At 42.1% G+C, this 25723-nt stretch overlaps 1 protein-coding gene across 7 annotated transcripts in view; it reads left to right on the forward strand.

The window, feature by feature from the left end:
* Positions 1 to 25723, forward strand: part of chl1b (cell adhesion molecule L1-like b) — a 639417-nt gene that overhangs the window by 376905 nt on the left and 236789 nt on the right. For all 7 annotated transcript variants that reach the window (XM_078414480.1, XM_078414482.1, XM_078414481.1 and 4 more), the window contains 2 exons: positions 22078 to 22179; positions 24163 to 24354. In XM_078414480.1, the coding sequence (XP_078270606.1) occupies positions 22078 to 22179; positions 24163 to 24354 (294 nt within the window). The remainder of the gene's footprint in view (positions 1 to 22077; positions 22180 to 24162; positions 24355 to 25723) is intronic.

Below are 25723 nucleotides of genomic sequence, written 5' to 3' on the forward strand. Positions count from 1 at the left end.
TCACAATCTCAAGACATGCTCTGAAGAGAACATTATGAAGTCTGATCATTATCAGCTGCTCTGGGTATGTGGCACAACATCTTTGGCTTGGCTGTCTGCTTTGCATTGGCTGACACATTAAAGTGCTCTTTAGCTCTGCTCATAGCATTCACAGAACTTGCATGTCATGCTTTTTTGCTTTCTGCTTGTAACACATGACCTTTTAATGCAGAAGTGTTCAGCCATTGCTGTTAAAAGCCTCAGATCTCACCGAACACACTTGGTATTTTCACAGCCGTCTCATTCAATTCTGGTTTGCCACCAACTTGGAATGCGATCACTTGGCCATCTGGATAAATTCATAGCCAGTGCTCTTACTGGCAGTCTCGAGAAGCTTGTCCTCTGAACAATTCCTCTAATATTTGCTCACTTTATGCATTTGAATCAGTTTGTTATCTGATGCTATAGTCAGAGAGTCATACAGCATGGAAACGGCCCCTTCTGCCCATCGTGCCCCATCTACACTAGTCCCACCTGCCTATGTGTGGCCCATATCCCTCTAAACCTATTCTCTCCATGTACCTATCCAAATGTTTCTAAGAGTTCCCACTTATTCCTCATTGACTAGGATGGCACAATGGCACAGATGATATAGCTGCTCCCTTAAAGTGTCAGAGACCCAGGTTCAATCCTGACCTTGGGTGGAGTTCTGTGTGGAGTTTGCATGTACTTGCTGTGACTACATAGGTTTCTTCCAGGTTTCTTCCGGTTTCATTTCACACCCTATAGGGATTGTAGGTTAACTGGCTGTTGTAAATTGCCCCTGGTGTGTAGGGAGTGGGTGCGAAAGTGGGATAACAAAACTAATGTGAATGGGAGATCAATGGTCGGCGTGGTCTCAATGGGCCCAAGAGTCTATTTCCATTCTATATCTCTAAACCAAACTAAACTATACTAAACTACATTAAAGACTATGCTCCACTAGCTAACATTGTATATCTGAACAGGTCCAATTTACAATTTTATTTTTTTTAAATGAGCAATTCCACCTGTTTAATCCACAGTGCACTCAAACAATTCCAATCTGTTTGCACTCCCGCAAAAAATACTCCACCTGGGAAAAATTGTGAACAGCACATGTGATCATGAAAGGCAACATTAGATTGCTAAATTATTGCTGATGACCCACACAACAATTTCAGTTTTTACCCCAGTAAAAACTGCCATTAAAATTGCCACGACAATGAAGTCAATGGCGTTGGTAAATTTGTTGACAATTCCAAAATCGGTGGTATAGGAGGCAGTGAGGAAGGTTAACAAACCGATCTGAATCAACCAGGGAAGTGGGCCAACAAATGAGAGATAGAATTTAACTGATAAATGTGAGGTGATTTTGCTAAATCAAACCAGTGAAGGAATTAAACAGTTAATGGTTGGGCTCTGAAGAGTGTTTTCGAGCAGAGGGTCCGTGGGGTTTTAAGGATACAATACCATGAAAGCAGTGATACATGTAGACAGGATGGTGAAGAAGGCATTATGTGATTGAAATTTGATTTCACCTGAAGTAAAATGTAATAACAATAATTAAATTACTTGAGAAGTTTTCAGAGTAATTTGCCCTTGTGCACCTGATTTGATTTCATCACCACTCATGCACGGAATGATATAATTTCCCATCCATTATATAGTGTTCTGTGAGTGATCTTGAGACAACCAGCTCTTAATATTTCAGCATGAATGGGATCATGTAAGATAAGCCCCGTCGTTTGATCCTTTGCTGGCTGTCTCCCACCCACAAAAAAAATGCCAATCCTATGATCTCCTTCCAAGCCTACAAGGCTCAATGTCCCAGGCCTCTCCTTGAATGCTCAAACTCCAGAGTTGTGGGCCCTGACTCCCTGACCATCTTACTGCCTGAGACCCTGATCAGCTTCTCCACCTATTCATTGTCTCAGACTGCAATGTTCCTTCTGGAGTTAATAATATCCTTGCATGTATAAGTGAACATGCAATGGCAAACTGTATTTCCTATAGAAAGCAAGAAACTAATGCCTTTGAATCAGGGCTCAGTCTGAAGAAGTGTCTCGACCCAAAACGTCACCCATTCCTTGAATCCAGAGATGCAGCCTGTCTCGCTGAGTTACTCCAGCATTTTGTGTCTATCTTCAGGGACTACTATCCATTCACGCACTACAGTTTCTATCTTAGCATTATATTGATCTTCTAATGCATTAATGTACAGTGCCTGAATTCTCAATATTGAATGGATTCATTGTTGGCATGAAAGTGGCAAACATTGTTTTATACAACATGCACTTTAACAAAGTCTATGCACCTCCAAAGTTACAATATTGCAGCAAATGGAATTTGTTTCAATGGAACTGTTGTCAAGCACAAAGTACACGTGCCATTGCTTTCTTCAAAATTATCTGTTATTATCTATGGTTCTTCCTCCCTCAAAGAATCGGAGTTATTTGTGAGGTTTACAGAACGTGTAAAAAGGGATAATGTTTTTTTTAAAATAAGGATAATTCGTTTAAGAACCAATGTAGTTTACTTTAAGTAGACTGACCTGTTGGCTGTCATAAATATCAACTAGAATGTAAAAAAAGATTTGAGTTAGCCTGCAGCAAAACACATCCTTTTAGTGTCACAGTAAATGTTCCTGCTTTTCTAACGAATGCTAAAAAAATCCGTGGAAGAGTATTTTCAGGAAAATTAATGTTGCAGAATAATGTCTCATAAAATTTAGACTTTATTATGTCAGTTTCTTGTTCTGGGTTATCTATCGAGCTTATCTTTGGAGACAGCCTGGAGTTACAGGAAAATCAATTGAAAAAGCCAGCTCTTTTCACAATAATGAACCACGTTCCGGCAGCTTTGTGTTATTATTGTTAACACAGAATCATCTCTTCATAACTAGCTCACCAGGAACAGTAGCAGTTAAACATGGTTGGTCTCTTCTCAGTTTGTATTGTTGCTATTTGTAAGCCAGAACCAATATCCAGCGGTGATTATAAGCTGGAAGATAGCTGGCATGCAAACGTCGGTGAATGGAACTCAGAAGTTTTAACTGAGGAAAGAGCAATGTGAGAGTGCAGACTGTGACTAATTTGGTTCAGTTTATTGTCACGTGTACCGAGGTACAGTAAAAAGCTTTTGTTGCGTGCTAACCAGTCATCGTAAAGACAATACATGATTAATACGAGCATTAATACTTGCATACTTGCATCGCACTGTGGAAATAGTAGAATGAGAATGTGACAGAAAATTTAAGTTGAAGAATAGTAGCTTTGTAAAATTATCCCTTTCCTCACCCAGACTGCCGGTAACATTCCTTCTCCATAGTTGAATTCTCTGCCTCAGAGAGCAGTGGAGGCCAATTCTCTGAATATATTCAAGAGAGAGCTAGATAGAGCTCTTAAGGATAGCGGAGTCAGGGGGTATGGGGAGAAGGCAGGAACGGGGTACTGATTGAGAATGATCAGCCATGATCACATTGAATGGCGGTGCTGGCTCGAAGGGCCGAATGGCCTCCTCCTGCACCTAATTGTCTATTGTCTATTGAATTGAAATGAAACTGAAGCCCCTTGTGCTGCAATTCCTGCTCTCTAGTCAGGCGACAGCTTTCCATGACAATATTGTTTGCCAAAACGTGCTCATTTACACACGTTCAGGCACCCAGCTTAATCCTGCTAATATGGTAAGCATCAAATTCCTTTTTCTTTTTCTTAGTTAGTCCCCTTGGGATCGAGGATGATTTACATCCACTCATAATTTTGTATACCTTTATCAGGTAATCCCTCAGTTTGCTCCATTCAAAAACAAACCCAGCCTGTCCAATCCCTTTTTATAATTGAAACAGTCCAGTCCAGGCAACATCCTGGTGAACCCTTAGACTTTTGAGATACAGCGTGGAAACAGGCCTGTCGACCCACTGAGTCTGCGCCGACCAGCGATCACCCCGTCCACAGGCGCTATCCTACGCACTAGGAACGATTTACAAAATTAACCTACAAACATGTACCTCTTTGGAGGGTCAGAGGAAACCAGAGCACTCGGAGAAAACCCACGCTGTCACAGGGAGAACGTACAAACTCCATACAGACAGCACCCACAGTCAAGTTTAAACTCGGGTCTCTGTCGCTGTAAAGCAGCAACTGTACTGCTGTGCTACTGTGTTGCCCAACCTCTCTGTACTCTCTCCAGTGCAATCACGTATTTCCTATACCAGAGGTGTACTTCAAAGGTTTAGGTTTATTATGGTCATGTGTACCAAGGTACAGTGAAAAAATGTTGCATGCTGTCCAGTCAAGTCAGATAATACTACACATAAAGACAATCAATTCAAATTCAAGTGCAATAGGTAAGGCAAGGGCAAAGACACAGTGAACAGAATATAGTTCTCAGTATTGTCTCAGTTCCAGAGACAACGTCCAATGTTCGCAATGATAGAGGGGTATTGGACTGCATCCTAGCATAGGGAAAGAACATTCAGAAGTTGGGAGTCAGACATTAGGCAGAGTAAGAGAATGCAAGAGTGAAGTGCTCAGGTACAACAGATATTTGTTGGGGGATTCGTTTGATGTGAGGGTTAGACATCAGAAGGAGGTTAATTATGGTGCTTGAACAATCGATCTTAGAGTATACACAAAATGCTGGAGTAACTCAGTGTCGGGCAGTATCTCTGGAGAAAAGAAATAGGATACATTTTGGGTCCAGACCCTTCTAATGACACCTGTCCCCTTTTCTGCAGAGATGCTGCCTGAGCTGCTGAGTTACTCCAGCATTTTGTGGCTATCTTTGGTGTAAACCAGCATCTGCAGTTCCTTCCTACGCAGTGGATCTTAGAGTGTAGGACAGGTCACTTGGAAGGTCAGAGAGATCTCTGAAGGTAGTGTACACATTAGCTTTTAAGGTGAGGGCAAAGGACTCTTCCTTTTCCTGGCAGACAGTCAGTGCAGCAAGAGTGCAGCTGTGAGGGATCTGACACTTATTGCACCATTCTCCTGCCAGTTTCCCGAGCAGATGGAAGAAATGTATTCAGTATCCTCCCAGAGTATCGGAGCATTCCACTGATCTGCACTAATTACTTCAGCAAACAAGGTACTCAGAGAAGCTCAAAAGTTTCCTATTTAACCGCTCCTCCCTCTACTTCACCAATACCCACCTATGACTTTCCAGGCTTTGTGCTGCTCCCACCTCTTTTGCAGCTTTCTCCCCACCACGATCAACCTGAAGAAGTGTTCCAACCCGAAAAATCTCCTCTCCATGTTCTCCAGAGATGCTGCTTGACCCGCTGAGTTATTGCAGCACTCTGTGACTTTTATTTGTAAGTCAGTATCTGCTGTTCCTTGTTTCTCCGCTTAACTTGGGAATGAGCTGATGCAATTGCAAATGAGTTTACGTTATTACACCAATTCCTACGAAATTTTTAAGTGGATTGAAACAGAATGGAGAGTCACATTGAACCCTGACATTATTAGGCAAGGGGTTTAATTTACTATGACGCTGTGATTCAAAAGGAAAAGCAGCACATATTTGGAGCTGTTTTCTATGTTGGAGGATGACTGGAGAGGATATGTGGAATTACAATCCTTTTGCAATACACTGTGTGGGAAACATTGGCAGCACTGCCCCAGGATGGTTGGAGAAATCCCGCCATTGATTGCTAACAGAACGAAGGATCAAAGCAGCAGCACGAAGACAGTAAATTCCCTAGTGTTTTTTAAGTTAATGTCAAAGCCTTGTTCTAATGCTCCTTCACTTGCTGCTTTTAAAGTTAACTCATGCATAACAGTTGATGGTCTAACTGACCGTAACTTATTTGCTCTTGATTCTGCCACCTCTCCCTGCCACACTGGAGAATATGCCTTCTGCAACGTCAGGGACGTGATCTTCCACTCTTGCCGAGGTTGGGTGATTGCTGCTGGCTGGCTGTAGGCTAGTTGCCGCTATAAGAGTAACAGCAGGCTTCCCAGGCCAAGATAAATAGAGAGAGAAACCTTTTTCCCGACTTCCTTCCCCAAAGCTGATTTATTGCATGCAGAGTGCGGTTAATGAAATATGCATGTAGGCCAATGTTAGTGCAGGACATTGGGTGGAGAGCACAGTGCCATTGGTGTCACGATTACTGTATTTGATTGATGATTCAATTTATGGAGAAAAGCACATCCTCGGAGTAATTTATCAGTCGTTATTTCAAGATATATTATATTCCCCCTCTCTCAAATTGTCTATGCATGACAATTTAACTGATAAAATCACAAACATCTTCATTTTCTGTTGTTTTGTTCCCTCGCTGTTTGGTTTTACTTTTGTTTGTTGTTAATCTGAGCAATTTGATTTTCTTTCTTTACTGGCATTTTCTCCTTGATCTTTTTTTTGCTGTGCAGTTCCTCCGCAGGTCTTGATTTAAGTCCAGTGGATTTCCTTTGGTCTGTGGTGCATACAGTGGATTTAATGTTTGCTTTGCTAACATGCATTGTGGGGAATTTCCTACCGCCCTCCCAGCAGAATAAATGACCTGGAAGGAGTAGAGGGATATGGATCATGTGCAGGCAGATGAGATCAGTTTAGACACAAAATGCTAAAGTAACTCAGCGGGTCAGAGAGCATCTCTGGAGAAAAGGAAAATATGACGTTTCAGGTCGAGACCCTTCTTCAGACTAAGTCTTGGGAGAGGGAAACTAGAGGCATGAATAGTCTACCTCTACCTCTAGTTTCCCTCTCCCTTGACTCTCAGTCTGAAGAAGGATCTCGACCCGAAATGTCACCTTTTCCTTTTCTCCAGTCTGACCCGCTGAGTTACTCCAGCATTTTATGTCTATCTTTGACATAAACCAGCATCTGCAGTTCCTTCCGACATGTGATATCAGTTTATAGACAATAGACAATGGGTGCAGGAGGAGGCCATTCGGCCCTTCGAGCCAGCACCACCATTCAATGTGATCATGGCTGATCATTCTTAATCAGTACCCCGTTCCTGCCTTCTCCCCATACCCCCTGACTCCGCTATCCTTAAGAGCTCTATCTAGCTCTCTCTTGAATGCATTCAGAGAATTGGCCTCCACTGCCTTCTGAGGCAGAGAATTCCACAGATTCACAACTCTCTGACTGAAAAAGTTTTTCCTCATCTAAGTTCTAAATGGCCTACCCCTTATTCTTAAACTGTGGCCCTTTGTTCTGGACTCCCCCAACATTGGGAACATGCCTCTAACGTGTCCAACCCCTTAATAATCTTATACGTTTAACTTGGCATCATATTCGGCACAAACATTGTGGGCTGAAGGGTCCTTCCTGTGCTGTACTATGTTTTATTTTCTACATGAGGGAGCCTTGGAAGCTTGATTGTGGCAGTTGTAGGATTGGAGTGCAAGTGGTGATAAGTGGCAGACATAAATAGGTAGGCAGAATTCATGAATCAATGTGGCTTTGATATGCAAGCTGCCAGGTCCCCAAAACAGCTGCAATCTTCTTTGATCTGTAACAGTAAGAAAACCACCTTGAATAAATGTAATTCCTGTCCAGCTCAAGGGAATTCCTTACCTATGACTGACAGACCACAATTGGTTAGAATTGGTCACATTTCCCCCACCCGAACCCTCGTGCTCACCAGGGTTGTGTGTTCAGTCCCTTGCTCTACTCTCTGGTCAAGTTCAGCACCAACTCCATCTTAAAGTTCTTAAAGCTACAGCCAAGGAAGCTCATCAATGCCTGTACTTCTTCAGAAATCTAAGAGGTTTTGGCATATCTCCAATGATTCTCACCAACTTCTGCATAGGCACTGTTGAAAGCATCCACTCAGGGCATATCACAGCTTGATTTGGCAATATCTTTGCTGAGGACTACAAGAAATTTTCGGATGTGGCCCAGTCCATCACATAGATCATCCTCCCCACTATCGACTCCATCTACACATCATGCTGCCTTGGGAAAGTAGCCAACATAATTAAGAACCACTTTCACCATGGTCCTTCTCTCTCCACCTCTTTCCCTATGGGCAGAAGATATAAAAGTTTAAAAGCGCATCCCACCAGATTCAGGAACAACTTAGTTCTCGTTGTTCACAAACTACTGAATGGGCCTCCCATAAGGTAGGATGTAGACCCGAACTTCCAACATACTTCACCCAGACCTAGTACGTTTTCTCTGTAACGGTAACACTCTCAAGTCGTAACAGTATATTATGTACGCTAGTATTTTTGGAGAAGCTGGAAAGCTTGGACATCCAGACTTAATAAGCATCTTACACATTTTAACAGACTCCTATACCAATCACATTTTTCTCACCCCTTTCCCACAGGTGCTACCAAACACTCTTACTCTTAACTTTACCCAATTTGGTTATTCCATTGTTGAACGTTGCTATTTATTTCTGCATTACTTCAGAGTGCACAGTATTTTTTTGCACCGTTCTGCTGCTTTGCATTGACTGTTGTATTTATTGTTGCACCTATCATTATCGTGCATCCTATTAAATCTGTGAAATTCGTGTGAGCAAGTAATTTTATTGCACTCTGGTCATATAACAACAAACCCAACTGGATTTGAATCTCAGAATGGAGGAGGAGCTTCTGGGAAGGCACTGAGAACCTCGAGATTCTTTATGGGAGACCATGATATCTGTATTTCCCATTTTAGACTTTTCCATCAACCGTGTCCACCTGTCGTTTGAGTGACGAACCACATGGAGCAGGTGGTTTCACACTTCATAGGTTTAAGAGCCAGTCCATTGCACTGCCAGCTTTCTTGAACCGATGCTTAGCTTCCGCTAGTTTTCTCCATTGGCATGTGTGATCGGACCAGATGATTTTCCAACAATGTTAAGATGAGATGCCAATTCACCTGTAATTGCAGCCACAGGAAATTATACTCTGCCAAGAGTCCAACTGTTCGAATGCAAAACCAACACTTTGGGATGGAAACCCAATATAGAAACTTTGTCATGTTCCTTCCCACTGATTATAATCTTGCTCCAGTGGTAAGCTAACAATTCAACCCCCTGAATCTTAATGTCGATAAGAAATAGCTAACATGGAATGTTTGCTGATTTTACTGTTTTTTTTTAATGGAAGATAGTTCCTGTTGGGTCTTGGTTTCCAATTATAATTGTCAACTTTAGTGCAGGTTTAGCGACAGACGGATCAGGAGATAATAGAAGTGTCACGTTGATGGTGAGGGAGCTGCACTGACAGGGGATTTAGTTTTGTCAAGAAGACTAACTTTGACATAGACCTTGTTCACAATTTTCCCTGCTTGCCTCTTGGGGAATGTTCCATTCTCTGGCAATCATTTCTCAGTTTAACAAGAAAAATTGAAACAAAACAAACATTCCACAATGGTTTTAGGTAAACTTGAGAGTTGCATGCATTGATTAATGCATATCTACTTCTTTAGAATGAAACTATGCATGACCTTAATTCTTAAAGCCAGTGGCTTCATTTATTGTTCATTACTTACATGGTTCCCGTCAAGTGTATTCTTGTATCGCAAACCTGATTTAATCCAGCAGCTGAAATAATCTAAACAGATGTTACAAATCTACATTAATTTAGTACATGGTTTTATTACCAGAAGTGTTGCAGAACCCTTTGGCCTAATCTTATTTCCCAGATGTGCTCCCCACCTTATTAGTTTCAGGAGTACTTCCATGAACATCTGTTATGTGATCCCGCTAGTTCTTTGGGAACAACTTTCCCGGAATTGTCGTCAAATGTGACTAAAATTGAGCATTTAGTGATGACTGTAATTGACAAAACATACCATCGTTCTGCAATATGAGCAAGTATTGGAATGTTTATTTCCAGTATTCTGCAAATTATTCTTTCAATTATTGCTCTGCATAAACCTGGCCAATCTGGCTTCCCCACTGAGTTGTCAAAGGAAACAGCTGGGCTTCATCTGAATGTGTCACAGGCTGCATCCAATTGTAATTTTATTCAAACCTGCTGTGTTGTGCATCTTAACATTTATGCAGGTTAAAATGAATTAGCCGCGCTCATTGCTCATTGTTAATGCTGCGACACATTGCAAAGTATTTTTCTTTAATTTGATGTTCGGAGAATGTGCGCAGTCATATGGATGGCTAGCATGCAGGTGAGGTTCACAGCACTCCTGACTTCAAGATCAGAGTTCAGAGGAGAGAGGTAAAAGCCTTCTGCTTCAATGCGAGGACATAAAGGGTTATATATAAATTTGTGCTGAGCTTACTTTGCGAGTGTTTGGACAGTGTGGAAGCTCAGGAGCAAGTTAATTGTTATTAGTGTATTTTTGAATTCCTTGGACCCTTGAGACTGAGTTGGAGAGGAAAATAATGGTTCATCCAGAAAGGAGAAAAATAATCAGATGTTGGGTGGAAAACTTGAAAGTTTGAAATTAAATTAACATGATATTGAACATTAACTTTGCAGGGAGCTCTCTGATTGAACAAATGATCATGTGGTCTGGGTGTGAGGTGCAAATGTTAGGATTGGTGTCGGACTTATAAATGGACATGATGAACACATGGCCATTTATGCAATGTAGATGTGCAGGAAGGAACTGCAGATGCTGGTCTACACCAAAGATAGACACAAAATGCTGGAGTAACTCAGCGGGACAGGCAGCATCTCTGGAGAGAAGGAATGGGTGATGTTTCAGATCAAGACCCTTCTTCAGACCTTACTCCAGCATTTTGTGTGCAATGTAGATTATATTTGAAGAAGGGTCTCAACCCAAAACATCACCTGTTCAAGTTCTCCAGAGATGCTGCCTGACCTGCTGAGTTACTCCAGCACTTTGCATTCCTTTTTATATTAATTAGCATCTGTATTTTGAATACTGTTAAAACACAAAGTACTTATGCTATAACACCAGGATAAGAGCTCAACAAAGAAAACCAACTCCAATGCCAAAGTAGATATGGAAACTACCTATACACAGTATGTTAAAGGACAATATCTAGCAGTTCTTTGCATATAGATTATATATACCAACTTTGCCCTATCTCCTAATTGTCATGATCGTGATCGTGATTATGATATTAAACCCATACTAATATCTTCATTGGCTGAACATTTAAGCCAGTGCCCAATAGAACAGATGTGCAGCACCAATTAATTCTTACCTCCACTGCTTGAAGCAAACTTGCACCTCAAGGGATTGGCACATTCTGACTGGAGCATGTTCTACCAGGGATTGTATCATTAAAGCTGACCTGCTAATTAATGTTGACTCACAAAAACATGTAAGAGGTTGAGCTGTAAGATTTTGCGTTGCGGGCTTTTGTGCAATAGATGAAAAGGATCGGGGATGTCCCAAAAGCACAAAAGCTCAGACGGCCCTTGAGACATCGTGACTAGTCTGTTGGAGCAGATAACCCTAAGGATAAACAGCAGTGATCCAGTCTTGTTCTGGATGTGGTGTGTGTGGCAAGACGTCCAATGACATAGTAGGAGTGGTCCCAACAGCTCCACCTCACCCTTGTAGAAAAACATTTGCCCATCAATTTAATTGTCTACTAATATTTGAGCCTGCATGTAGCAGTCCTGTAGAAATTTGACCAGTTGGGTTAGCGGTGGGATCACTGAGATCTGAGTGTACTGTGATGCTGCTACTCCTCCCGAACCATCCTAGATTGCAGCTTCACCACATTTGCATCCATGATCTTGTAAATAGACCATGGTAGCAGGGATGATTCCCAAATTAGCATTGAGAGTGATCAGCCATGATCGCATTGAATGGCGGTGCTGGCTCGAAGGGCTGAATGGCCTACTCCTGCACCTATTGTCTATTGTCTATTGTCAAACTTGGCAGTAATGGTTAAATGAGGGATCCATCGAGCCATGACGTCACAATTCTAATTGAAGCACATTTGAGAATATGCTCAGTAAGTGCGCAAGTTAGAGTGAGTAATGTCACCCAGTTTGCACTGCTGACTTACATCAGCAATGCTGTCTGGAGAGGAATGATGCAGCAGGTGCCCTGTCCAAAGCAGCAAGATTGAACCTTGAAGAAGCTTTGACCCTCAAACGTTCCGTCCCAGAACGACCCTTATTCTTTTTCACCAGAGATGCTGCCTGACCCGCTGAGCTACTCCAGCATTTTGTGTCTATCTTCGGTATAAACCAGCATAGAAACATAGAAAATAGGTGCAGGAGGAGGCCATTCGGCCCTTTGAGCCAGCACCGCCATTCAATATGATCATGGCTGATCATCGGAAATCAGTACCCCGTTTCTGCTTTCTCCCTATATCCCTTGATTCCGTTAGCCCTAAAAGCTATATTTAGCTCTCTCTTGAAAACATCCAGTGAATTGGCCCCAATTGCCTTCTGTGGCAGAGAATTCCACAGATTCACTACTCTATGGGTGAAAAAGTTTTTCCTCATCTCAGTCCTATCTGCAGTTCCGACACAAGATTGGACCCATGTTCAACATCTAAAGAAGTTACCCCCGTCCCCACCACAGTGAGCTATATTTAATTGCAGCTTGTTTGCTGATTTGGGGGAAGTGGACAACACTGGCAAGAAAGACACTCATTGACCATCCATATTCCCCATGAAGGTGAAGGTGGGCCATTGTCTCGAATCACTGCAGCCCTTTTAGTGAAGGAAACACTCACATTGGAGATGAGCTAATGGCATGTTGGCCTTTATGACAAGAGGAGTTGAGTATAGGAGAAAAGAGGTCCTTCTGCAGTTGTACAGGGCCCTAGTCAGACCACACCTGGAGTATTGTGTGCAGTTTTGGTCTTCAAATTTGAGGAAAGACATTCTTGCTATTGAGGGAGTGCAGCGTATGTTTACTAGGTTAATTCCCGGAATGGCGGGACTGTCGTATGTTGAAAGACTGGAGCGACTAGGCTTGTATATACTGGAATTTAGAAGGATGAGAGGGGATCTTATTGAAACATATAAGGTTATTAAAGGATTGGACACGCTAGAGGCAGGAAACATGTTCCCAATGTTGGGGGAGTCCAGAACCAGGGGCCACAGTTTAAGAATAAGGGGTAGGCCATTTAGAACAGAGATGAGGAAAAACTTTTTCACTCAGAGAGTTGTAAATCTGTGGAATTCTCTGCCTCAGAAGGCGGTGGAGGCCAATTCTCTGGATGCTTTCAAGAGAGAGTTAGATACAGCTCTTAATGATAGCGGAGTCAGGGGGTATGGGGAGAGACCAGGAATGGGGTACTGATTATGAATGATCAGCCATGATCACATTGAATGGCGGTGCTGGCTCGAAGGACCGAATGGCCTACTCCTGCACTTATTGTCTATTGTCTATTGTGTGAGAAGCGTTAAGATTCAGATGCAAAACCAATGGAGAACCGGGAGTTTGTTTCCAAATAGAAGAGAACATGTTGTTGTTTCTACGTTCCTGTTGTACATGACCTTTTTGATCTTTATTTGATATCTGTTTCCTGAATCGATCCCAGATGTTCTGGTTGTGTTCCTGTTCCATTTTAACAGCTGTTCTGATACTATTCAATGATCTAGTCGGACCACTTCAGAAGGCATTTAAGGATGCCCTGCATTGTTGTGGGTCTGCGGACTAATATAGGCTAAAGTGGATAAGGATGACAGGTTTTCCTTTCAAGGACATTGGTGAACTGGTTGCATTTCCATTAGTTTCATTACAGAGTCCACTCCATCATCTGCTAGTAATCTGTTGTTAAATCATTGAAATGAATTTAAATATGCAATGCAGAACTGTTAACTAATTTCATTCCTGCATTGTCCTCAGATTCATAATTCTGTTGCAAATAATACACGTGCGTTTAAAATGCTTATTTTAATTTGACAGCATGGAGATTTTAAGACTCGAACCAATTTCCAGTGCGGTGTTTCAGGAATCAGTATTAAAATTCATGTAACTAATCAAGATCTGGCTCCGTTTTAAAATCTCACCCATTTTGATTGCTTTTCAACTTTCTCTCATTCCGTTTGATCCTTCACGCCTTAGCTCTTCTATCCGCCCTCCCTTCAGCACAAGAGTGCTCGCACAAAAAAAATACAAACAGCAGAAAATCCAGTCCTTATATTTAACACTTGTCAACACACACACATAATGACTGCAGCACGGAGCAGCAATTTCAACATGAGGAGACATCTATTTCTCTGGAAGTGCCACCCTGTGAGTTCACTGTCAGATTCTACAAAACCGACCTTCAGATAGATAAGGTAGACTTATATGATCTCCCGGTTGCTAAACACTTTTATACCCCTTCCCATTCCCACACAGACCTTTCTGACCTCTCCTCCATTGTCAGAGTGAGGCTAAATGCAAATTGGAGGAACAGCATCTCATATTTTGCTTGGGCAGCTAGTTGTTCGTCCTTCGGGTTCGAAGATGACCATGACTTCACTTTCAGTTGGAGGATTGGTGATTGTGGGTCCGGAAGTGACTGGTGAGGCCAATCCAGGCCCGGAAGGCACGCCCACACGTAGGACACAAGTGGATGGGCGCTGCAGTGGAAGTGGAGGTAGCCCAGGCCTTGCGCGCGGTGCGTTTCCTCTGGGCCTCTGCAGTGCGTCTGTTCTCTGCTGCACGGGCTCCTGTGCTGAGCTTGCTACGCCAGGTTGGACGGTCCAGAGCAAGAGACTCCCAAGTGCTGAGGTTGATGTCCAAGTCTTTGAGGGACACTTTGAGGCAGTCCTTAAACCGTTTCTTCTGTCTTCCTACTGAGCGCTTGCCCTGACACAGTTCTCCATACAGAAGCTGTTTTGGCATTCGACCCTCGGGCATTCTGACGACATGGCCTGCCCATCTGGCTTGGGCTTTCCGTAGGAGGGTGTGGACTTTGGGGATTCCGGCCCGTTCCAAGACCTCTGTGTCGGGAATTTTGTCCTGCCACCTGATGTGAAGGAGTCCACGTAGGCAGCTCAAGTGAAAGTGGTTGAGCTGTTTGGCATGTCTGCTGTAGACAGTCCAGGTCTCACTGGCATAGAGAAGAGTGGTGAGTACCACTGCATGGTAGACCTTCAGCTTGGTGGTAAGGCTGAGTCCTCTCCGCTCCCAAACATTCTCACGGAGTCGCCCAAAGGCAGCGCTGGCCTTGGCAATCCTGTTGTTGACCTCAGCGTCAATGTTCACCACTCGCGAGAGTGTATTGCCCAGATAGGTAAAGCTGTCGATTGCCTGTAGATTCTGCCCCTTCACCGTGATGTGTGGTTCCTGGTAGGGCTTTCCAGGCGCGGGCTGGTACATAACTTCAGACTTTTTGGTGCTAATGGAGAGACCAGCCCAGGGGATGAATATTGATTTCTCTAACTGCAAGTAACCCCGGCATTCCCTCCCTCTCCATCCCTCCCCCACCCAAGCCACATCAGCTTTTCGTTCATTCCCAGCAAACTGCTTACAATGGCCTGGTTCCATTATCATTGTTACTTTTTTTGCATATCTTTCATTGACTTGTTCTATATCTCCCTACATTATCATCTATATCAGCCATGATCACAATGAATGGCGGTGCTGGCTCGAAGGGCCAAATGACCTCCTCCAGCACTTATTTTCTATGTTTCTATCTCTCGTTTCCCCTTCCCGTGGCTTTCAGTCTGAAGAAGGGTCTCGACCCAAAACGTCATCCATTCCTTCTCTGCACAGATGCTGCCTACCTTGCTGAGTTACTCCAGCATTTTGTGTCTATCTTCACATAGACCAGGCTCCTTTGTAAAAAAAAATAAAAGACAGTATAACCTCAAGAAAATTGCTGATTTTGTTGTTCACGTCAATTACTCTCGGCTGCTTAATTGCTACTGGCAATTGTTTGTAAAGAATCGACAGCAGAGTAGTGAGGATGACATTTAATGTTGTTCTTTTCCTGAAAGTAGCACATTATAAAAAGGCAGGTCTGAGTCAGCTGGACTGCATGATGCCACCTCTGGTGCAGTACTGGGAACATCTGATAAATCACAGGAATAAGAATCTGATAAATATATAAACATGCATGAAGTAATCCAGCAGTCTGAAGAAGGGTCTCGACCCGAAACGTCACCAATTCCTTCTCTCCCGAGATGCTGCCTGACCTGCTGAGTTACTCCAGCATTTTGTGAAGTAATCCAGCAGCATCAGTATTATGACTGATATTATATATAGTACCACTTTCTCGAGCTTTCAGTTAAATACTTAATTCTGAAGTATTTCTAAAATAACTGGTTTTGAGAACAATGGTATTTGTCATGAGAGCTGCCCATAATTATGCCACAATCCTGTGAAACAGCCACATTTTTGGCTGAGTGATGAACACAAAGCAAATCTAATTAACTTTGTCACTGATAAAAATTAAATAAAGTGGAATGGGGAAAATGACATTTGAGGCCATGGTAGAGGGTTAAATCCTGAGAATTGTGTCGTTTGATGTAACTGATGAATTTGACCACTGGAGAAGGAATTGCATGGTATTGGCTTGGAGGTTGGCACCATCTGGATGGGCTGCAAACTCTACCAGTCAGTCTTAGAGTAATAAAGCACACCCTTTGGGCCAACTGGATCAAGATGCCCCATCTAAGCTAGTTCCATTTGGCCCATATCTAACAAAACCTTGTTGGGAATTCACACTAGGGCATCAGAGATGTCCTCATTCTTTAGGAAACGGGGCTTCTCCTCTTCCATTATAGATGAGGCTCTCACTAGGGTCTCCTCTATATCCCGCAGCTCCGCTCTTGCTCCCCCTCTCCCCATTCGTAACAAGGATAGAGTCCCCCTTGTCCTCACCTTCCACCCCATCAGCCAGCGTATACAACAAATTATCCTCCAACATTTCCGTCACCTCCAACGGGATCCCACTACTGGCCACATCTTCCCATCCCTTCCCCTTTCTGCTTTCCGCAGAGACTGTTCCCTCCATAACTCCCTGGTCCACTCGTCCCTTCTCTCCCAAACCACCCCCTCCCCAGGTACTTACCCTTGCAACTGCAGGAGATGCAACACCTGTCCCTTTACCTCTCCCCTCGACTCCATCCAAGGACCCAAACATTCTTTCCAGGTGAGGCAGATGTTCCCCCGCACCCACTCCAACCTCATCTATTGTATCCGCTGGTCCGATGTCAACTTCTCTACATCGGCGAGACCAAACGTAGGCTCAGCGATCGTTTCGCTCAACACCTTATGCTCAGTCCGCCTTAACCAACCTGATCTCCCGGTGGCTCAGCACTTCAACTTCCCCCTTTCACTCCCAATCTGACCTTTTTGTCATGGGCCTCCTCCATTATCATAGTGAGGCCCACCGCAAATTGGAGGAACAGCATCACATATTTTGCTTGGGCAGCTTACACCCCAGCTGATTTCTCCAGCTTCAGGTAGAAGCTGTCCCTCTGTCCCTCTCGTTCCCCTCCCCCTTCCCAGTTCTCCCACTGTCTTCCTGTCTCCAACTACATCCTATCTTTGACCCACCCAGTCCCCTGACATCAGTCTGAAGAAGGGTCTCGACCCGAAACGTAACCCATTCCTTCTCTCCTGAGATGCTGCCTGACCCACTGAGTTACTCCAGCATTTTGTGATACTGGGAATATTGGCAATAAGCCATTTTAGGAGTAGGTGGTTTCAATCATAAAACAATGATGGGATCAGAGATGAACTCTTTCAAAAAATGGATAACATGTCAGTTCTTTATAGTTTAGAGAATGGGAGCGGAAGTAATTCATACCTTTCTTACAAATTCAGAGGAGAGTAATTTAAAAAGCTGCTCAGAGTCCACCTAGAAACTTTTAAATGCATTTCAACACATCTGCACATTTCTGAGTTGACAGAGGGAATTGCATTTGGAACTGAGTTAATTCAGATCGTATTTGGCACAAGAGGACAAACTTGGCCAGAACTCTCAATTCACCTCATACATACCAATGGTTTGAAGTAACGTTTAAATAGTTCCTTTTTTTTCTACATCCTTCAGTAATCTAAATCAACAGATATTCTTGCCATCAACATTTAAACTTGGAAGAGAAATGTGGAAGGGAGTGTAAAACGGGAGAACATGCATTGATCAAAACACAAAGTGCTGTAGTAACTTGGCGGATCTATGAATAGGCGACATTTTGTGTCAGGACACCTTCTTCAGACTTCAAAACGCAAAGTGTTGGACTTGTTCAGCAGATCAGGCAGCATCTGTGGAGGAATTGAGCAGGCACATTTCCAGTCGGGACCATTCTTCAGACTGCACTCAAGATACCAGGAATGACAGTTACTTGCATCTCAAATTTTCATTGATACCCATTTGCAATTGCATGACATTGAGAGGAGGATGTCCTTAATAATGCCAGAAATACCCCTTGCCTATCCTCGATGAAGTCTGGAAGTCAGTAATTTGGAATTTGCCAATGTGCATAGAGTTATTTTCCAAAGTAAATCCCTGCGGCCAATCCATATTCAATCCAAACACTCATATGATAAAAACTTGCCTAACCTTTCAGTTATTTTGTTTACATGATATCATTGAAAATGAGAAAGTTAAATGTTGCACTGCAATTATGCATTCCCATCATGGTGTTTGGTGCAACATTTGTTTTACCTTGTAACTCTGCAGTGATGTAGCTCAAACCCTGTGTGGGTCTGCCAGCTGAGCTCCTCTTCCCATTAGACCAGGATTTGCCCAATTTGCTTCACACATTGCCATATTTTAAAAAAAAACATTTGACTCTGCTTCGCTAACAGAGCTTACCGACTCCCAAGTTGCTTGATATGATGCCAAATGTTAATTATTTGATTCCAAAAAAGTTTGTTTTTTTCTCCCAACTCTGTTGGGCACATGAATGATACTGCTGCTGGACAAATGCAGAATTGCCCATCTTCCTCCGTAATTGTGTTTGCTATAATGAGTAGATCCTCCTCAATCTTCTTATGTGGCCCAAGCCAGCACCAGAAGTGAGATTAATCTTCTCAGCAATCCCATTATCACGAGAATCACGTTATCATTCAAATGGGATTAATTAAGAGCAGGTGAGCCTCCATTTAAAGTCTGGAGAAGGTTCTCGGCCCGAAACGTCTTCTACCCTTTTCCCTCCGACGAGGCTACCTGATGCATTGAATTCCTCCCGTCGTTTGTTTTCATTCCATCGTCTGCAGTCCTTCATGCCTCCATTTGAAGTCCGTAGTGTGGCAGCACTCGACACTGAATGGAAAAGCTAAAATTATAAAAATCTGAAGCATAACTAATACATGACCAATTCTTTGCTCTCAAGTGTGGCCTTAGATGAGACAGCTCGCATGCAAATATTAACTAAATCAACAGTTTACGATCTATTGTTACACTCCAAAGAAATATGCCCGAATCTTAAGGGCCTGTCCCACTTAGGCGATTTTAAGGAGACTGCCGGCGACTAGGCTTTCGCCGACAGTTCGCCGGGGTGTCGCGGGCATGATCGTGAGGAGTCTTCAAAGAATCGTAGTGGATCTCAGCGCGTCGCTGAGAAATCATCCGTTATGAAATTTCTCGGCGACAGCTGGCTTGTCGCCAGGTATCGTTGCTTATTGTGGGCGCTGTTGCATGCTCTCCCCAGGTTTGCTAGGTTCTCTTTAGATGCATTTAGAAGCACATAATATTAAATTAAGTAAAGTCATTTGAAGATACCATAAAATACTTGTGTTTAACCAATTTATTTTACTGTCAGGACATTTGACAGGTAGGTGACAGTTTGACGGTCAGGTAAGCGTGGGAATTTTTGCGATGTTTATGGCCATCAGCGATTACATTTAAAGTAGGCTCCCAACCCAGATATGCAACCCAGAAATCAGATATGCATCTCCCGTGCATTTTCAAAGAATGCCCACACTCCGCACAAAAATCCATTTAACCACTTTTAAAATTAAATTTCTTAATACTGCTATTAGTAAACTGGAAGTCAATCCAGTTTATGCCTTGTTACCGTGAAGCTTGGTTTTCAAGTAACCCGGGCAAGATGTTATATTTCAAAACTCTCAAGTACTTACCGACTTGTCAGTGATTTTAGCGAAAATTAGGACGCCGGAGAAGCATCGACAGCGTGGGAATTTCGCGATGTTTCCAAAGACGGTGTAATCTTGACCTGGCTTGGCATTGTCGTGGTCATTGTCGTCGGGTAAAAGAACATTTTGGCGATCTGCTACGACTATGACAGTCGCCTAAAAAATCGCCTAAGTGAGACAGGCCCTTTAATTAAATGATTGAACATTTTATGGATTTCAAGAGTCAAGAGGGTTTTATTGTCATATGTCCCGAAACTGAGCAATGAAATTCTTACTTGCCAAAACAAAGTTGGAGCTAAATTTAATTTAGAGGTTTCAAGTAGTTGAATTTTCAATGTTTTTTTAAAGCATTAAAGCTGGCTGACGTCGAATTTCAATCACATTGAGCAGTATCTTTTGAAGAACTTTGCATTTGAAACTGGATCTCTCTTTGAATGGAGTCTGATGCTGATTTTTGATCAGAATCGTGCCTTGAACATTTCTTTTTAAACATCACAGTTGAGGAGATCAGCCATTTACTGTATTGGAGATAACCATACTGATCCCACACTGTGTGAATGCTGAGAGAAATTAGTTCACATTGTTTTGAAGCATGCTGGGCTCTCTTGTCCCAACCAGCTGTTCACGATTGGAAACAAGTTCTGAAGTGTTGGTTGGCATGAGAGGGCAGCTCTAATTTATTCACTCGTCTGGCATTCCTCCAAACTACTCAAAACCTTTGTCACAAGTCCGGTGCTCACAATCTACACCCCCACCATTTCATCTAAAGACACCATTTCCAAATCACACATCATGTACTTTTGGAAATATATCATCAGTCCTTCATCATTGCTGGGCATTGTTGGAGTATCTTTACCAGAAGGATTTTAGTGGATGATCTTTGTCATCTTCACCCATGCCGTACATCTCTACTCTCTCTATGTAACTTATGGTCCCTGTCTTTGCATGACTTCACACTGACTTGTTCCAATGTAATCAATAGATTTATTGCAACAGACTTACTTGCTAAATGAGCACATCACGTATTCCAATTTCTTGGAAATTTCTAATCTTCTTGAAGATACCAGTTCTCGAAGCACCCAGCTAAATCTTCTCTACCCCCATCTACCACAATGTTGGTTGAAGATTGCCTGTGGTCAAGCCAACATGGAGTGTAAAAGTCTCCCACTGGCAAAATCTAAACCAGTCCAGTGCTCGGCAGAAACCACAGACCTAAACTCTACATTTACCCACCCCTCTGGATGACCTTCATGTCAGCCACCAAATGCAATACCCAAGAGTGCTCTTTCCCTGTACTGTGTTCCAGTGCTGTAGTAGCAGAGGAGTTGGTGCTATTGTCCATCAGTAAACCTGGTTCGATACTCGCCTTGGATATGGACTGTTCGGAGCTTGCATGTTCTCCCCGTGACCGAGTGTGTTTGCTGTGGGTGCTCTGGTTTCTTCCCAATCTTAAAGACGTTTGTTCAGTTGGCAACAGTAAATTACTGTATACTGTTGTTTGTTCAGTTGGCAACAGTAAATTACCTATAGCTGGGTATCAAGGAAATTGGAAATGGTGTGTGTATGTTTGTGCGAGAGAGAATTCTGACAAATTAAATAGGCAAATATTTATGGAGGTTGTAGTGATTTTTTTTTATGAGCAGGCAAAAATATTTTAAGCTGTCAAATAATTATTGGTTATTTAGTAGCTGTATTGTGTGAACCATCTTTGGTATTTAATCATTTTAAACCATGTATACATACTTCTTGTGCTGGAACGTTACGCATTGTTCTTTTGTTATTTACAAGCACAACAATTAGACTCGTTTCTTTTCCTCAGAATTTTTTCATTACCTGCTGGTAGTTTGTGAGGTAGAAATAAATCTACTTCAACGCGAGGCAATATATTGATTCTTGTTCATTTCAGGAAGTTGGTAAAAGCAGAACATAGTCAGAGCCACAGGTACAAACTACACGAAGCAACCAAAAGGTGTACAAGCATTGATTTTGTTTTATTTTGCATTTTTGTTCAGTTCTTTAAAGACTGTCTGGAAGGTTTCATGATTATCTCAAAGTAGAATCTGCCAATGTCAATTTATCCTCGGGCGAAACACGTGGAATATTTAACACAGTTTGTTTTCAATAGTAGGTTTGAACTGTATTTGTGATAATTATTGGTATTTAAATGGTTATTCCTCTTAGATGTTCCAGAGCGACCAAAGAATTTGAAATTGTCTGTTCTGCAAAACAGGACTGTAAGATTAACATGGGAGCCTGGTTATAGCCACAATACTCCCATAACAGGTAGGCAAAGCTTTACATTTTACGTTCATATTCTTCTTGTTTTTTTAAACGATACGCAAAGTAGGATAATGGTATATATTTGAAAGCTTTGGATTTGAAGCAGATACACAGTAAATGGATATGAATTCCTTCACTTTGGATGTCTTTGGGATCACAGACAAGGGAAGAGTAAATGGGGGTAAATGCATCACATCGGACCCTTTTGATCAAACACTGAATTGTCAACTTCATTTAAAGTAGCAAAAGCAAACACAAGAATGGATAGTAAAAAGAAGAGCAAAGAATCCTCCTGAGGGTCAGATTATTTGGTACAGGATTTTGCCTGAAGTATATCAGTAACAATAAAGTGTTTATCAATATGTATAAGAAAATAACTGCAGATGCTGGTACAAATCGAAGGTATTTATTCACAAAATGCTGGAGTAACACAGTAAATGCTCGAGAGAGAAGGAATGGGTGACGTTTCGGGTCGAAAAGGGTCTCGACCCGAAACGTCACCCATTCCTTCTCTCCCGAGATGCTGCCTGACCTGCTGAGTTACTCCAGCATTTTGTGAATAAATACCTTCGAAGTGTTTATCAATGTTGTGGCAAAAAAAAAGACACTTTCTTGATTTGCAAGGAGTTATGCAAATCAAAACTCGTAATTAGTTTTATTTACCCCAAACTCAGTGGGCAGGATTTGCAAACATATTTTCAGCCACAGATATCAATTAAGCCAAGTATCGCAACACAGTCAGAGCTATTTGATCTTTATATGTAAAAATATTGTTATGGTGTTTTAACATAATCCTTGAATTTTGCGAAACATATGCAAATAGATTAAAATAGAATGTGCATAACTTTGCAACTTAAGCTTTTATTCAGTGTAGAGCAAACCCATCAGCTTCAAATAGAGTCACAAATCTCAGTAACGTGTAAAATGGCAGTCCAGCAAATGTCAGTACATGCTGCTTGTGTCATTAATTGCTGTCTCATTGTAAAATCTTCACCTCTGGCCAAAAGCCTGACGGATAAAGGGCGGCACAATGGCACAGCGGTAGAACTGCTGCCTCACAGCACCAGAGACCCAGGTTTGATCCTGACTGCGGGTGCTGTCCGTGATGAGTTTGGATGTTCTCTCTGTGGCTTTTCTCTGGGTGCTCCGGTTTCCACCCACATTCCAAAGATGTACAGGCTTGTACGTTAATTGGCTTCTGTAAATTGCCCCAAGTGCATTGAAGCATAGAACTAGTGCACAGGTGATCGATGGTTGGCAAGGACTCGGTGGGCCGAAGGACCTGTTTCCACACTGTATCCCTAAACTAAACATATAATAATCATCATGATATTTAAATTCAATTAAACCAACATTAATTTATATCTTATGAAATTAATACCTAGTTAAACATTTTGCAATGAAAACACATGAACCGACATTAATTTATATCTTGTGAAATAAATACCTAGTTAAACATTTTAGACAATAGACAATAGACAATAGGTGCAGGGGTAGGCCATTCGGCCCTTCGAGCCAGCATCATCATTCAATGTGATCATGGCTGATCATCTACAATCAGTGCCCCGTTCCTGCCCTCTCCCCATACCCCCTGACTCCGCTATCATTAAGAGCTCTATCCAACTCTCTCTTGAAAGCATCCAGAGAATTGGCCTCCACTGCCTTCTGAAGCAGAGAATTCCACAGATTTACAGCTCTCTGAGTGAAAAGGTTTTCCCTCGTCTCCGTTCTAAATAGCCTACCCCTTATTCTTAAACTGGCCCCTGGTTCTGGACTCCCCCAACATTTTGCAATGAAAGCACATGAAACTGAAAGTTTAATCTTGCCTCCATATCCAGGGTGAGCACTTCCAACTTGCTGAGTATTATTAGAAGTATCTTTTTATTTGGGGTTTTCAGCATCTGCAACATTTTATTTTTTCTGTTGTTGAATTGTGCATGATACTTTGTCAGTTTGTAACATATGAAACTTATTTAATTTTTACAGCGTTTATTGTGGAAGAAAGTACATTTGAACCTGGAACATGGCGTGCAAAGCCTCGAGTTAATGGGAATCAAACTTCAGTCGTCTTGCAACTCTCTCCTTATGTGACCTATCAGTTCCACGTGTCTGCTCTCAATAGAGTGGGCAAAGGTCAACCGAGCATGCCGACAGAAAAACACACAACACAATCTGCAGGTATGTGAATACATACGAGTTTATTTCTCTACCTTTAAAATGAATCTTTAATCATACAATGTATAACGGAAATAAAAAATAATAGCAACCACATAAATATGAAAACATGTTTTCTCTAAACTAACATGTTGGAATATTTTCAGTTTAGTATCGTCTCTTTGAGAAAAATATTGTTTTTCCCATGTATCATAGTTTACGAGGATGTCCTGATTTCCTAACACATACACCTTGCATGAAAAGACCAGATGTGTTAAATAGCTTTCTTTGATTTAGATTCTTTAAGGTAGGATACATATTCTTGTATCGTTCTTTTTAAAAAAAGACACAAGGTGCTGGAGTAACTCAGCGGGTCAGGCGGCATGTCTGCAGAACATGGATGGGTGAAGTTTTGGGTTGGGATGGCCGACTTGAAAAGTCGCCCATACATGTTCTCCAGAGATGCTGCCTGATGTGCTGAGTTACTCCAGCACTTTGTGTCTTTTTTTGTAAACCAACATCTGCAGTTCCTTGTTTCTTTCTAGTATCACTCTTGCTGTATTGTTAGTTTCTCACTCTCATTCTGCCCCCAGTTATTGTCTTCTTCCTGGCATCTTTGTTTATCCAAGCATCTCTTTATTTCTTTATCTTTCTCCACCCCCCAAATGCTGTTTAGGCTTGGATAAATAACTATTTAATGGTCGATATTTATTTTATCTCAATGATGACGTAAAAAAAAAAAAGGGGATAATTCACAATATGGAAACTAATTTAACTTTTGCAACATTTAATTATTTAACCGACTAACATAAAACAAAATATTGTTTCATCTTCGAAAAGCTATTTGTCACTATGCTCTCTACTGTACACCTGTAGAAGTTCAAGAGAATCCTCTCTGACATACCGAACCTCCGTAATCTTCTCAGGAAGTAGAGGCGTTGATGTGCTTTATTTATAATTGCATCAGTGTGCTGCGTCCAGGAAAGATCTTTGGAAATATGCGTGCTCAGGAATTTGAAGTATTTGACTCTCTCCACCATTGACAGAAACAGGATTTTAATAATAATAATAATAATGCATTACATTTATATAGCGCTTTTCATATACTCAAAGACGCTTTACAGGGATTTAGAGAACATAGGGAAGTGAATAAATAGATAAATAAGTAAACGAACAGAGAAAGGAGACAGAAGGTGAGGTGACCTTCAGTGGTTGAAGGCAATGCTGAACAGGTGAGACTTCAGTGATGTTTTGAATGTGGTGAGTGTGGAGGAGTCTCTGACGGTTTGGGGTAGTGAGTTCCTTAGGGTGGGAGCAGCGATGGAGAAAGCCCTGTCCCCCCAGGATCTGAGTTTGGTCCGGATGTGGGGGGATAGGAGATTGGCAGCAGCAG

This window comes from Rhinoraja longicauda, chromosome 17 (genome assembly GCF_053455715.1).
Source record: "Rhinoraja longicauda isolate Sanriku21f chromosome 17, sRhiLon1.1, whole genome shotgun sequence".
NCBI lineage: Eukaryota > Metazoa > Chordata > Chondrichthyes > Rajiformes > Arhynchobatidae > Rhinoraja > Rhinoraja longicauda.